Source organism: Cryptosporidium bovis (assembly GCF_009768925.1).
Source record: "Cryptosporidium bovis isolate 45015 chromosome Unknown contig_18, whole genome shotgun sequence".
NCBI lineage: Eukaryota > Apicomplexa > Conoidasida > Eucoccidiorida > Cryptosporidiidae > Cryptosporidium > Cryptosporidium bovis.
This window is the reverse complement of record NW_027125013.1, coordinates 164,786-179,926: the sequence shown is the minus strand read 5'-3', so window position 1 is coordinate 179,926 and position 15,141 is coordinate 164,786. Positions and strand designations below refer to the sequence as shown.

General features: G+C 32.2%; 6 protein-coding genes across 6 annotated transcripts; 2 read left to right on the top strand and 4 right to left on the bottom strand.

The window, feature by feature from the left end:
• Positions 1-793: 793 nt before the first annotated feature.
• FG379_000943 (uncharacterized protein) lies at positions 794-2,230 on the bottom strand (the record flags this gene model as incomplete). Its single annotated transcript, XM_067326353.1, has 1 exon — positions 794-2,230. One exon carries the CDS (start codon positions 2,228-2,230, stop codon positions 794-796), a length of 1,437 nt encoding a protein of 478 aa, XP_067184561.1.
• Positions 2,231-3,307: 1,077 nt separating this feature from the next.
• FG379_000942 (uncharacterized protein) lies at positions 3,308-3,542 on the top strand (the record flags this gene model as incomplete). The annotated part of the gene is made up of 2 exons (XM_067326352.1): positions 3,308-3,469; positions 3,537-3,542. 2 exons carry the CDS (start codon positions 3,308-3,310, stop codon positions 3,540-3,542), a joined length of 168 nt encoding a protein of 55 aa, XP_067184560.1.
• A 282-nt stretch (positions 3,543-3,824) lies between these two features.
• Positions 3,825-4,793, bottom strand: FG379_000941 (uncharacterized protein; the record flags this gene model as incomplete). The annotated part of the gene is made up of 1 exon (XM_067326351.1): positions 3,825-4,793. One exon carries the CDS (start codon positions 4,791-4,793, stop codon positions 3,825-3,827), a length of 969 nt encoding a protein of 322 aa, XP_067184559.1.
• A 687-nt stretch (positions 4,794-5,480) lies between these two features.
• FG379_000940 (UB domain containing) lies at positions 5,481-8,822 on the bottom strand (the record flags this gene model as incomplete). The annotated part of the gene is made up of 1 exon (XM_067326350.1): positions 5,481-8,822. One exon carries the CDS (start codon positions 8,820-8,822, stop codon positions 5,481-5,483), a length of 3,342 nt encoding a protein of 1,113 aa, XP_067184558.1.
• Positions 8,823-10,267: 1,445 nt separating this feature from the next.
• On the top strand, positions 10,268-12,115 carry FG379_000938 (NMD3p like involved in nonsense mediated decay; the record flags this gene model as incomplete). Its single annotated transcript, XM_067326348.1, has 1 exon — positions 10,268-12,115. The coding sequence occupies one exon, from the start codon at positions 10,268-10,270 to the stop codon at positions 12,113-12,115; it is 1,848 nt and encodes a 615-aa protein (XP_067184556.1).
• A 519-nt stretch (positions 12,116-12,634) lies between these two features.
• On the bottom strand, positions 12,635-14,353 carry FG379_000937 (uncharacterized protein; the record flags this gene model as incomplete). The annotated part of the gene is made up of 1 exon (XM_067326347.1): positions 12,635-14,353. One exon carries the CDS (start codon positions 14,351-14,353, stop codon positions 12,635-12,637), a length of 1,719 nt encoding a protein of 572 aa, XP_067184555.1.
• Positions 14,354-15,141: the final 788 nt, after the last annotated feature.

Here is a 15,141-nt window from a genome sequence, read left to right as displayed (position 1 = left end):
TTTATTACTTTTCTATAGTACTGCTCTCATATAGTTGCATATGTATAAAATGTTCCCTCCGTTTACATATAGAACTCCATGAATTAAATTATTTGCAGAAAAACAAATTAAACAAAAGCTTTCACCCTTAATTTAATTACTAAATTTTGCACTGGAGTACGGTGATCCTCGCTATTATTCCAATTTATCTAATTAAGAATATTTGTTGACCTAACTTCCTTCTTTGTATGGGTGTGACCTAATTGCATATTTAATTACTTTGACTTATTTTCGTTACGACTCTGTTATTGCACTAGTGCACTTAATGTCTTATTTATTTATGATCATTAATTACTATGCTATTTAATGACTTTTAAATACCGTCACAATAACTCGCATGTTTAGGCGCCTGTACATGCCGCCTAAAGTCTAATTATATTAATAGTGTACAGAATAAATAATAGATTAATTAAAATTAAATAATTTACCCCATTTAGTTAATTGACATTGAACAGCCTTGAGAATAAGAATATACTAGTCGTGATGATAAATGTTTTGCACCTGTAGACTTTATTTGGACTTCTCTTTGTTCTTAAAGGTAGCTATTAACTCTCACCCAGATAAATAAATACATAATAATCTAATTTAGAGTGTAATATTAAATTTTGTTTAAACCATGATGTTACATTCGTAGATACCCCTTCTTATTCTTCTTACTTTAATGTCACAAATAATGGTACGTGCATTATAATCGATATTGTTAAAAAATAAGGATTTAAAAACAAGTTATAAAATGCAGGTATTAAATGATGCTTTATAGCGAATTAAACTTACGTGTGCTATCATATGAGTTTCCGAATATGCTTAATTTGTTTGAAACTCCAACTAATGGTAAAACTACGATTTCCATGCTTCCACATGCTCTAATTTCATCATTTACAATAAATTGTAGGTAATGCACGCCTTTAGAAAGTGGTACGGTAATTGAATAGCAACTTTCACTTTCATCCCAGATCAGACTTAGCTTGTTTTTCCAAGGTACTGAAGTAAATGATCCCCTTATTTGTATGTCATATTTTGAATATTTAACTTTTTTGCCGTTGTCACCAGAAATTTTATCCAAATTTTCTTCCCCCCATACCCATTTTATCTTGACATCTTTTATCAATGAATCAAAGTGCTTCCTCGTTCTGTATCCATACCAATGAGCAGCAATTTTAGAACTTGCTTCGTTCCTTGCAGTCATTACACTTTTAATTAAATATTCTTTCATAAGTCGATTACGATAAATGTAAATTCTCCAGTGCCTTTGAATGGTATAAATTGCGTCAAATATCTGATTTTTTGTGTAATTTTTTCTTGTATATGCACTAACATATCTTGTAAACCTGTTATTTTCGAATTCTCTATAGTGTTTTTGAATTATTGTTGCTGAATAACTCATAAGGGCGTAGTTTATCCCACCTATTGTTGCTTTTCTATTGATCCTCTGGAAACGATTTATTCTTATTACTCTTTTATAGTCATCACAATTGTCGATATTATTGCTGCTATTTTCATTGATATTATTGTCTTCCGAAGTTTCTGTTATTATTGAAATTAGCTTTTGTAAAGTAACTGCAAGTTCTGGTGTAACTATTATTTCTGTTGGAGAATTAAAGTTATTATTATATTTGTTGCAGCTATGAATAGAACGTGGTATTATACTACTCATTGGCGATTTTATTATTCCATAATCACAATTTATATTCTTAATTGATCTGTTTCTAAAGGCATTGTGATTAATTGCTCCAATTTTTGATGAAAACACACAAACATCATTAGGAGAACTCATGTATGAAATGCTATTGCTTAATATCACATCATCTTTCTCATTGATTGTCAAAAGACCATTATTTAGATTTATATATGGTGTTACCTTTGGACCAAACCTATGATTTAATTTATCATAGTTATTGCTGTAAACATTCAAAAAATTATTGTTATTAACGTTTATATTAGGTATTAACTGAATTAATGGCTCTGGTGTTGGCAATACCATCGTATTTTCTTTAGTATGTGTGTAATCTCCTATCATCAATGGGGACATTGGTGTTAATATTCCAATGCAGGGATTGTTTTTGCTTATATTCCCATTCAATCCACCTATTAGTGAAGTCATATAATTCACTATTCTATACACTATTGTATCATGTTTTCTTATTATTCCGTTCCCTTCATCTATTCTAGAATTTTCATTATTCATAGACATTTCCGATGCCAGCTAAAAAATTTTTTTCTAACTAATAAAGTACTTGTTTTAGTTAATATTAATTTATTAATATTTAATTACCTTGCCAACTAATACCAATATGTTTATTTGTTTATTCTGTAATCAACAATTCATAAATTTAATTACGAAGAGAAAAAAATGTATTTTAATATGACTACTTAATCTTCTTATACACTGTGTTTAAACTAGATATGTGTTTCCTTACTAATTAACCTATTTAATTTAGTGAGTTCATTTAATTCTCTTTTTCTGTAACTTTTCAACAATGGTTAGTCCTCACACTAATAAATATTGTATGTAGATATGACCATATAAATATAAACCCGCCAATTATTTTGTTCTAATAAAAAAAGATGTATCTTAAATAAGTCTGAAAAAGAGTTATGTTTCATTTTAAAAAATGTTACTATATGTTCTTTTGCAGATTTATATAAATTAATATTCTTTTTAAACAACTGTGACTTTCTCAAATAATCCAGGTAGTCTAACTATTTATGAATATTTTTAATTAATACTTATTGTTCAGTAAATAATAGAATTGCCACATATTTCCTGATATTAAAATTAACATTCATATTGCCTTTTTACTCATGTGAGAACATATTCTTAAGATTTGGATTGCCAATACTCATTTAATTTTTTCACCTCCATTTCATTATTCACAAAAAGCAATTAAAAGCTCAAGAAATTTTGAGAAATATAATATTATTATCTCTGGAATATATTCATGCAAAAATTACATAGCATATATCTTAAAATTTTTCACTTTACTGCATTACATGAAATGAATAATCAACTAGTAGTGCACCCCACAAATTGCATGTAAAAGTCATGCGGGTACCACTAACTAATTTTGCGTTAGGGGTGAATTGTTTCCTGGAGTACAAACATCTATGTTAACTGAATACAATTTTTGATATTAAATGTTAAAAACTGTGTAATAGGTGAGCAAATTTTTCCAGATTCTTACTTTTTTTTCTTCAGTAAGAATAGGTTGTATAAAAACACTTAAATGAATATACCTGTATTTGTTATTTATTAGCGAAAGCAATTAAAATGGGCATAAAAGACACAAAAATTTATCAATTATTGATAAATATGATACTGAAAAAGTCGTGCTTGTTCAGAATAGAGGAGGCATACAAGGTTATTATTGTTAGACTGGACGAATTCGAAATACAATACAATTGGTTGTATATGGAAGAATTAAGAGATGAAGTGAGCAATGAAATCAATACAGAATTAATTAGAAAAAAAATAAATGATAACTATAATATATTAATAGAATTGATTGAAATATATTCCCAAATTAAACAAATGAAATACTCTGATTTTAAACTAAAAATATATGAAATAAATAAGGATGTGAACTATCAAGAGAATAAAAATATATTAAATAATTTTCTATTAAGTAAAAAAAAGTACTTTAAGTAAAAAAATAACTTTTCGGTAATAGTTAAAAAAAATTTCTAACAAATATCAGAAGAAAATTATTATTTATAATTCAAGAATTGAATGCACACATTAATGTCCATTATGTATATACTACCCTGTGTTTCTTATATAGTTATCACTAATTGCTATTTTTGTTACTAACATTGCTACTTTTTACACTAATATCATTATCAATATAACTAATACGGCCATTTATATCTTCATTGTTGGAGTTAATGTTAAAATCTGCATTAAAGTTGTTATTATTGTTATAATCGCTATAGTAATTAATTTCATTATTTGTACCGTCGCTTTTTCCGTTATTTTCACAATTTTCATTGTAAGTATGATCTATATTTTCATTTAGACCGTTTTCAGTAGAATTATTTTCACTTAATTCTGCTGTTGGATAATTTGATTTGTTTGCTATTTTCTCAGGTTTATTAAATATAGTGCATATGTAAATGAAGTGATACAAATCGGGTCTTTCTAATTTTGAATAGTCGGTATTGTTTCTTATTTCCGTTTCAGTATAGTTTTTAATGTTATATATCTGGTCAGTTCCAGGTTTTTTTATTGGAATCACATTTATTTCCCACTCTTTCATACTTTTCATATATGTTGTACGGTAACTTGGTTGTCCATAAGAAACACAAATATACCTTCCTTTATTATAATTTAATATTCTTATTATCTCTTTCATCATTTTATCAATATTAATCCCACTGTTTCTTGTGCATAAAATAGTATCAAATGTTCCTTTATCAAAAACAACATCGAATTCATCGTCTCCGTATTGATACATGTCCAAAACATCACTAACTTGGCATTTTATATCCCTAGAAGCAAATCTTTCATGCATATAATTTACGGCAGCGTTGCTTATATCCATTGCCTGGATATTTTGAAACCCTTCATCATAAATCTCTTCAGGTATTCTACTCGTTCCATTCCCTATTACAAGTATTTTGTCATCAATTTTCAAGTAATCTTTTACTATTTCCCTTATTGAATCCCACCTTTGATACCAATCATATGGATTTGGATCTTTTTCATATCTATCCTCCCAATATTCTGGGGTCCCATATTCAACTACCTTATCACTCATTCACACAGCAGTTTAATATAAAAATAGCTAAAAAGTTTATACTTCAATGTTCATTACTTCGTTTTAAAATATGTATATGCAAATTTATATTCCCTATATCTTCGGTTGTTAAACTACCAATAATTGTGCATGGCGCTGGTATGGATATTAGGCGGGCCGTGTGGGGAATGCAATGTTTGTTAACGTCGAAAGATGGAAAAAAATGTTATCGGGTCCATCTTAAAATAACATATTGATCTTTTACTATATGTTTGAATATCCATGGGTACCTCTGAAAGCATGACTTGGATGCTAAATTATTACGAAAGTAAAAATTAAATTCTTTAAGCCTGAAACGATTTTTAACTTAATGCTAATATTTTACTATTATTGCATGTCAGATAAAACAATGATGCAGCGTTTGTGTCATATCAAGCATCAACATACAATATAACGTGACTGTTTAAGTTATCAAGTCAAAGTTGAAAGATAAAACAAGGGTAAAAAAGGAATGTTTAGGCGAATAAAAAGTAAAATCCTAATATTGATGCCAAACGTATAAAAAGTAATGGGAAAGAATGATTAGGAATTAAATACACATTCATTACTTTTATTGTATACAGGGTTTCAATAAAGTAGAACAAAAAGAAAGAATAATTATCTGTCAAGATTAAAATGGAATATTTTCTCTTGAGTTACTTTCATATATTACTCCATTTGCCCATTTTCGTTGTTTTGATTTAAAGCAGAAAATATCATTTTAATGTAAGGAAATCTATCTTGATCATTAATATAGTCAGGATTGTCGGAAACATTTCTTAATAGATCCCTTACAAACATTGCACGATACTCGTTATTTAGATTATTGTGAGCAGAGACTCTTGTATACGGTAAGTTCAGATTAGCTTCGGTTTGACGTACAAGGAATCTCAACATATCTCTGGTTGATTCATGCATCCCTCTATTTATTTCATCAATATCATTGGTTTGGATCCTTATTAATCTAGATATTCCAAATGAGTTGTTTGATGGATTTAAACTTCCCATTGTATAAGCAGTACTGAATGGTCTAGGAACGCAATTTCTGTTACTGTTACTGCTACTGTTGCTTTCAAGGATACTATTACCTGCAACATTAACGTTATTGCAAGAATTGCTGTTGAAGGAAACAGAAGAAACCGATTTCATATTTTGTCCTGTCTGCTCAGCATTATCCTTCGCATTAGCTTCATTTCCAATACTCAAGTTATCAATATTTATTGGAGGAACTAATGAATTATCGTTTAAATTAGATTCTTTGTCTGCACTAGAATTGTCATCTACATGCATATCTTGACTACTGTTTTCATTTACGTAATTTTGGCTAATATTTTGGAAATTATTATTTGAACCTTCCACTGGGCCTTCCTCTTCGCTAGTGTTTCTCCCCCATTGAAGAGTGTCGACCAACCTATCTTGTTCTACATGTTGAGCCATATTATGAAAGAGCCATGCCAAAAGAGAGGCTAGATAGGCGGATATTTGCGATATAAGGGTTAACATATGAACGGTATAACAAAGTCTTGGAACATCTAGTCTAGCAAATCTTTCTTGCCAAGCTTGAACTTGTAAGAGGTTGCTTTGAACGACAAATAGTGCCTGAAGGTAAACAGATATAAACACAGAAAGAGGTCCAGACTCATGTAAATCTATAGGTTGAGGAGGGATCCCTATTCTAGGTCTTCTCCATCCACTATCTCTCTCCAAAATATTCATTAAATCATTCAAAGAATTCCAAGGTAAGAATCTATATATCAATTCATTTGAAATGTAAAGCCTATGTGAATGATGTTGAATGTAGTCTGTAGGGTTTCCATTTACGCCATTACTTGCAGAATTGTTGTTACTTATGACAAAATTTGACGTAGTGCATGGTATCGGGGGTAAATATGCAGCATTATTTCTGTTGCTATTTGGGTTTTCTATTCCTCCTATTTCTCTTATTCCCGAGGCAACAAGTTGTAGTTGGGAAGCGGATTGTTCCAAAATATCTGATATACTTCTAAAGTAGTTATCCGAGGATCTTCTGTAGAAATCATTTACACTATTCGAGTTGTTTTCTCTATTTATTGCAATTGAGGTATCAAAATTACCGTAATTGCTTGGATTTTCGGACGGTCCTCCCCCATTAGTTGCACCACCAACCCCTATTGTTCTAATTCCGTTACTAGAAATATTCGTTGTTGGAATTCTTGTCGAAGTCGCTCTAATTGTGACAGGAATAGATAAATTTGGTAGTGGAATTGTCGTAACAGAAACCCCTGAACGCCCACTAATAGGAAGTACTCCGGGTATTCCACCTGCAGCAGTAAACTGACTCCAACCAGAACCAACCTCAGACCTTGGGTTGGTATTTGTCGCAGCTGTCGTTGCTGCTCCACCTATAGCTGCAGCTGCAGCCGCGGTAGCTGCTACTCCTCCTATTCCAGCTGTGTTATTTGCTGTTGTCACTCTAGATCTTGTGTTTGAGATATTACTAGTATCATTCACAAGTGTGCTTGCATTATTATTTCCTCCTGAAACTCTTCTATCACCAGTATAAATTAAATTGGCATCACCATTGTTTGTAGTAGAGCTAGAATTGTTGTTGGTGGGGTCAACTACAATGTTATGACTTGTCCTTCTGTTCGATAGGGAAATATTTCCTGTAGGATCTCTAACTATATCTGCCATTGGATGGTTAAATGCCTGGAATATCCTGGAAACGATTGTGCCTATTCTTCCCATCGGGTGATTGCCACTTATTTGTTCACCTCTTAAATCATTATTCCTTGCTCCGATGTCGCTGTTTCCCCCTGGAATTGAATTACTACTGTTGTTATTATCTACAGTTTCGCTCATTCTAGATGTTCCAATATTTGGAGAAACCCTCCTGCTTTGGGTTGAATTTACGCCACTGTTGCCTGAAGATGTACCCGTTGTTTCATTATTACTTGAAGCACCATTTACATTAATAACTCGTGTTGAAGAGTGTATGTTCCCGGGTAAGTTATAAAGATTAAAGTTTCTATTATTGGTTTCCATGCCAACACCTTGTTCCCTAATTATTCCCCCCTCCATTCCAGAATTACCGACCGCATCACCAAAACTTCTCAGCACTCTTTGTACCAAATCTTCAGTTTCGGGTGTAGCACTTGCCTCCCTATCTAATCTAATTGCACCGAACATCATTGCTCCTGGAAAACCACCCGCAAAAGTCGAGCCTGAGCCCAAACCAGAAACGCCTCCGAACTCGGGGAAAAAACTCTGAAAATTGATCTCTGGTATTGCTGAATTGCTGTTATTGTTTGAATTTTCACGTCTTGTTGCTCCCTCGGGGCCATTTTCCTGTGAATTATTATTCCTAATATAAGGAACCAAGTGTATTATTACATCATTTTCATTGAAATAATGCCCAACCGTTTCATTATCCAACATACATCTTCCTCTAAATATAAGTCGTTGGTTTGCTGCCTCTATGCCGCTTTGAACTTCTATTAATTCTTTTAGTTGTCTTATTGTTGAATTTGAAGAAGATACCACTGTTAAATCTCTTCCATTTAGAGGTCTTACCACGATAGTCAATTCATCCTCACTGTTTCCTTCCACCCCAACTACTACTTCTTCCACTACTACCTCCATCTCATCCTTCTTATCATCAAGGTTATTGACATCTGCGCTGCTATTGCTATTATCATTACTACTAACTTCCGTAGTTATATTAGTCTCTTTCAATATTTCCTTATCACTCTTTGTGTTTGAGTCTATCATCACAAAACCATCAGTGATTTCCTCTTTGTTATTGTTTTGATCACTTAGGTATTCCGAAGCCGAGTTTGTTCTTGTACTGTCAACTACACTCCTTGAACTGCTGAGAAACTCATTATTCTTCAAACCAACATCTATATCTGTTCCAATATTAGACCCACTATCATTTATATCTTTACATAAATCAGAATCTAAAGTATTTAATCTTTTATTGGAAGACGCTTCTTCCTTCGAAATACCCGAAGAACCATCCTCTCCAGACATTTTCTTTCTCTTTCTGTTACTTATTTTTAAATCCTTACTCCGCTCACTACCTTCAGGATTATCTATGCTTTTATCCTTTTTAATTGTAATTTTTACAAAAAGAAACCAAAAATTATCGTATTACTACTTGTTATTCTGTCAATTTCTGCTTGAATAGGTATTTTGTCTCAATAGCAACTTTATGTTATTTATTACTCCCTATGCATATAATTAAAAAAAGTATATTATTCTATAAATACAATTTTTTTATATTCAAGTATCTTTTTCCACCTTTTATTTCTAACTATCCTATTCTAAATTTGTTCCGCCTCCGGTACCCCATACCCCCTTTTTCTGTTTAAATAGGCTTCGTATTGCTTTAAAAATTGTAACAAAAAAAAACTGGGTAAATGTGTAATTTTTTTGTGCAATCCTCTTTTACACGTGTATTCTTTCTGTTTTGTTTTTTTTCTTACTCTCATAAACTTTGATGTATTTTGTCTATCTCCTAAACTGCACCCGTACAACTGTTCTCGCTGATTTTTCTTAGTGCTATAAGGCATCTGGCAGAATTTTCATCCACACATAAAATTAATATTCTACTAATAAACATGTTAAGAGCCAAAAATAACCCCTTCTAACAACTACAAAAAAAGACGGACTAGAAAACAGAAAGTTAAGGGTAAAACAAAGAAGAATTGGGATTGAATGCAGCGAAATATTGTATTGAGTGTGAAACAAAATAATGATAGCAATGCTTAATTAGAATTGTATGAATCTACGTCAAAGTATAAAAAAGGTGATGATATCTAAACATGCTTGTAAAGGTGTAACAAATCTTGTCCGAAGAAATGTAAATGAATCATTTTATTAAATACAAGACAATATTCTTGGAGCCGTCTGTTCCTGTATTTATAGTTCTTACTTTTCACTAAACTTATGTAATCTATTTCGTTTTAGTGTTTTGCTTCTCCTGTACTAGAAATTCAGTTAATACATGTTTATGAACAAGTACGACAAAGCATTACCGCCAAAACATTGTGTACTCGATGACAAATTAGTAGTACCGGAATGATTGCGGCAAATTTGGGCGGTAAACTTATTAAAAGAATAGTGAATAGGGAGTAGTAACGTTTGACAATTTGGGACGGAAAAAGTGCGATCTTTTTCTTGGATATTTACGTAGAGTACTAGTGTAAGGTGCAGGGCATATAATACTTGTAATATAGCAACTATAGGCAACAAACATATATGTAGACCGAGTATATAATACGACTGGTGGAAAGAAAAGAGATCAAATATAAGGAAAAATAAATACGTAAATACAATATAAGATCATTGAATAAACGAATAAGTATATGGATCATAATTAAATATTAAGGGACAAAATAGTTGGATTATAATTCAGCTTCTAGCTTCACGTTACATTTTGTATAACAAAAAATTTAGAAAAATACAGGTGAAAAATGTTTGAAAGTATGCAGTCAGATAATATGGATGGCCAGATGAGTGTATTCAAGAGTTCCTCAGGCCATTCAAACACCTTTGAAGGAGTATACTCAACTGTTGAGCGTCCTCAGTATATGAATTGTTGTGTATGTGGAATGGTTACAGAAACAAATCAGTCAAGAATGTGTATAAACTGCATAAGATCAGAAATAGATATAGCAGAAGGCATTTCTAGGCAAGTTGTTCTTCCATACTGTAGACAGTGTGAGAGATTTCAAAAGCCACCTTGGGTATCGTGCCAATTGGAAAGCCGAGAGTTGTTAGCATTATGCTTAAAAAAAATAAAGGGTTTAAATACAGTTAGATTGGTGGATGCTGCGTTTATATGGACGGAACCTCATAGTAAGAGACTGAAAGTTAAATGCACAATACAAAAAGAGATAATGAACGGTGCAATAGTTCAGCAGAATATAATCATTGAATTTTATTTGCAAGGGCAACAATGTGATGATTGCAAAAGGAGTTTTACACCGCACACATGGAACGCAGTCGTACAAGTCAGGCAAAGAGTACAACACAAAAGAACATTTTTATACTTAGAACAGCTTATATTAAAGAATGGTGCTCATGAGAAGGTGTCTAATATAGTGGAAAGGCCAGACGGTTTGGACTTTCAATTCCAACAAAAAAATCACGCACAAACCTTGGTGGACTTTATAACTCATCACTTTGTTGCGAAGGTTAAAACTAGCCGTCAGCTTATATCTCATGATTCACATAGCAATACACATCACAATAAGTTCACGTTTTCGGTTGAACTATCACCCATTTGTAAGGATGACGTGGTTTTTGTTCCAAAAAGTTTGTCTACAACGTTATTAGGAGGAGTGTCTTCAATACTTCTTTGCAAAAAGATAACAAATAAACTTTGCTTGTTAGATCCGTTTACTGGAAAGGAGGTAGACTTAGCCAGAGAAAAATATTGGCAACACGCAGGAACAGCAGGTAATAACAATAGTGGTGGTTCAGGAGGCAATACAAATAGGAGTTCACTTGCTCCTCTTTTGTCTCGTTCGAGTTTAGTAAACTTCTATGTTATGAACGTAGATATACTTAGGAATTCTTACATTCAGGATGGTGGAAAAGGTAAAAGATCCTGTGTAATGGCAGAAGTTGAATTATGTAAGGAGTCAGATCTTGGTAAACCTGATTCTAGCGTGATAGTTACTACTCACCTTGGAAATGTAATTAACCCAGGTGACTTGGTAAGTGGGTATGACTTTAGAACATTAAATAACTTTGGTTCTGTTGAAGATTCTTCAGAATTTATACAATGGAAAGAAAGAAATCATGATGTTATTGTTGTTAAAAAAGTTGTTAAAAGGGGATACCAATACTATTGCAATAGTGTCAAAGGGGACGAAGACTTTGATAGGTACAGCAGTTTGCAAACAACCGTTGTTCAACGTCCCTGGGTTCTTCAAAGACTCCCTAAACAAACCTCTTACGATAGTCATTCTGGAAATTTAACTCGAAATGAAGATATTGAACAATTTAAAGACGAGCTCGAAGAAGACGTTGAAATGAGAAAAGGTGTTAACTTATACTGGGATCCGAGAATTCAGGATTCCGCCAGAGAAGTATATAGAAAAATGAGGAAACCGAGACATATGGTTAAAAAGGAGAAAAGTAATAAAAATACATCAGGAGAAATGATTATAGACTGCTGTGACGGCAATTCTACCAAAATGAAAGGGGAATACGGAAGTGATGATGATTACGATTACAATAATACTCAAGAAGATGAAAATCAACTTGACATTTCTGAACTTTTAGATGGACTTTCAATAGATGATCTCCAATAATTACAGAATTTTATAATCATTTACTCTCTAATTTCTTCTGTGATTCCACATTCTTGTTATTTGGAATACTTTCGGTATGAGTACTTTTTATCATAATTTAAATTTCACTTCTATTTGCACATCAAGCAGAATTTCTATTAATAGATCCTACTATTCTTCAATAGTTGACAATTATTTGTAATACCATATTTTTGATATATATTAACAATAAAAGTATAGACAATGACTATGATTACAGTTGATTTAACTTTAAAAGGCAATACTGCTCGAAATAACAAAGAGGATTTAGTATTCATTAAATAAAATTGAATTAAACTAAAACGAACTAAATTAAATATATGACGTAAATAACGACTACGAATAAAGTATACAAAAAAATTAGTATACTTCAATTGTATTGTTTGTTATTCAATATTAAACTCATTAATGAATCATTTATTTGTGATTTTGTGTTTAACTACTATTTATTGTTAAATTGATATATAGTGGTTCTATTGTTACAATTAAGATGTTTATATATCACTCATCTTCTTCCTCTTCCTCTGATTCATGTGTACTTGCAACGTCATCCTGCTCCTCTGAGCCCTCATTTGAATCTTCCTTTTTAGATCCATTCTTATCGCTGTCATCCTTGTTTTTATTTTCGTCTTCTTTATCATCTTTGTCTTCCTTCTTATCTTTGTCGTCATCATTTTTAGTTTCATTATTATCATTGTCTTTTTCTTTCTTATGTTCTTTGTTGTCTTCTTTTTCGTTCTTTTTGTCGTCTTTATTTTCATCTTTCTTTTCTGAAGATTCAAACAGGCTTCCTCCAGTTAGTACTGACTCTGCCTCTTGGAGAAGCTCTTTTGCACTTTTTGCAGCGTTCCTAGCAACATTCGCAATTTGACTACCCTTTTCTTCATCTTTTTTCTCATCTTTCTTCTCGTCTTTTTTCTCATCTTTCTCCTTTTCTTCATCCTCTTTTTTTTTATCCCTGTCCTTTTCATTATTTTCACTCTTATCCTTTCTATCATCCTCGTTTTTTTCATCCTTTTTCTCATCCTCTGATCTAGAAATACTCAACTCAGCGTCTTTATCACTACTACCATCTTCAAAATTATTTGCATCTCTTCCAAATGTATCACTTAGACCCTTGGAAAGTCCCGATTTGACTAACTGCCTTAAACGTCTTCTAGTTACAAATTTAACCTGACCTTGCTCATTCAAAAATGGGATTAACATATCATAAGGCTTAATCTTCTCGTTTTTATTCATTGATAATAAATCGATGCTTTTCAACTCCACACCATATTGTCCTGTATTTGCATCTAACACAAGAGGAAGAAATACTGCTCCATTTGGAAATTTTGATTCTCCCTTAGTCTCTAATTGTGTGTTATGCATTACCTCACTCTTTTCTTTATGTTCTTTTATTTCACTTTCATGTGAAGATGTTGACGGATGTTCATCTTTACCACCTTCTGGTACAGGCCTATCCGGGTCATGCTTGATTGATATTAAATCACCTGTTTTTGTTACTAACGTTGTATCTGTTATTGTACCTGTTATTGTTCCCGTTATCTTTGCATTATGTGTTTCTAATCCGCTTTTTCCAAATATTGTCTCATGACAACAATCTGTAGATGATTTCTCTTCACCTTTGCATGATGCACACTCAGATAACTTTTGTTTTCCTTCACTATCATTTCTATGAGATTCATGTTGATCTGAATGTCCTGGCAGCCCATTATTATCCGGATGTCTTGGTGGAGAATCATCTGGAGATGGTGGTGGTGGTGGTGGTGGTGGAGGAATGAACGGAAGTAGTCCATGCTGACTATCATCTTCTGGTTTTGGTGGTCCATGTTCTCCTGGTGATCCTTCTGGTTTTGGTGGTCCATGTTCTCCTGGTGATCCTTCCGGTTTTGGTGTTCCATGTTCTCCTGGTGATCCTTCCGGTTTTGGTGTTCCATGTTCTCCTGGTGATCCTTCCGGTTTTGGTGTTCCATGTTCTCCTGGTGATCCTTCCGGTTTTGATGGTCCATGATCACTTGGAGGTCCATGCTCTCCCGGTTGTTCTTCCTGTTTTGCTGGCCCATGATCAGCTGATTTTGAAGTTTCATCGGAATTTCCATTTTTTTTATTGTCGTTTCCGCCTCCAACAAGGCCAAAAAAACTTCTCACTTTTAAGCATTCACCCTCATTGATTGCTATCATAAGCAATAATATTACTCCAAACAAGAGTATATTCCTCATTTTTTCTATGTATCACAAGTTACCTGCTATAAGATGAAATTGTATCTATTACCCGTTTATTATATATTTTTATGTATAAAATACATAATATGAAATACTTTATTTTACTCTACTATTCAATCTTGGTAAAAAAAAATCACTATATTAAATCTATACCTCTTTATTTCGATCTTTATCCATTAATATGTGTATTAAATTTAGCCCAAAAACATAAGTTAAGGTGGAAATTATATAGTTACTTGAAGTTTTATTTTCTTAAGAGTAAAGTAACAGTATGAGTATATGAGTAGTGAATAAATAATTGTAATTCCAACAAAAATGTTTTCGTCTTAATTTTATAAAATCATCAACTGTTTAAAACCCAGCTATATATATTGTTTTGTTGCTTAAAAAATGTACCTTAAAAATGTACTTATAAAATCTTTTTCAAAGTAACATTATTTCGTGTATAAGTACTTGGGCTTTAATATCAAGAAAAAAATTATTTATTTGCACATGCTCACACATGAATACCTACTTACACACTTCATTTTAAAAATAAATTCTATATTAAAAAAGTATATACACTAATGAAAATAAAATGAATGTGTTGTAAATTCAGAGCATTGGTTATGCTCTATTTCATCCTGTTTGTCCAGTTTTTTCCTCCTTAAAGTGAGTTTAATAATTCACTTATGCTTATTTCTTATTGTTATTAGCCTCACTTTGGGTCCAATAAAGTTAAAAAAACTGCTCATTCGGTATTAACTGCCAAATATTTTCCTCTCCCTTCGCTTCGTCAACAAATA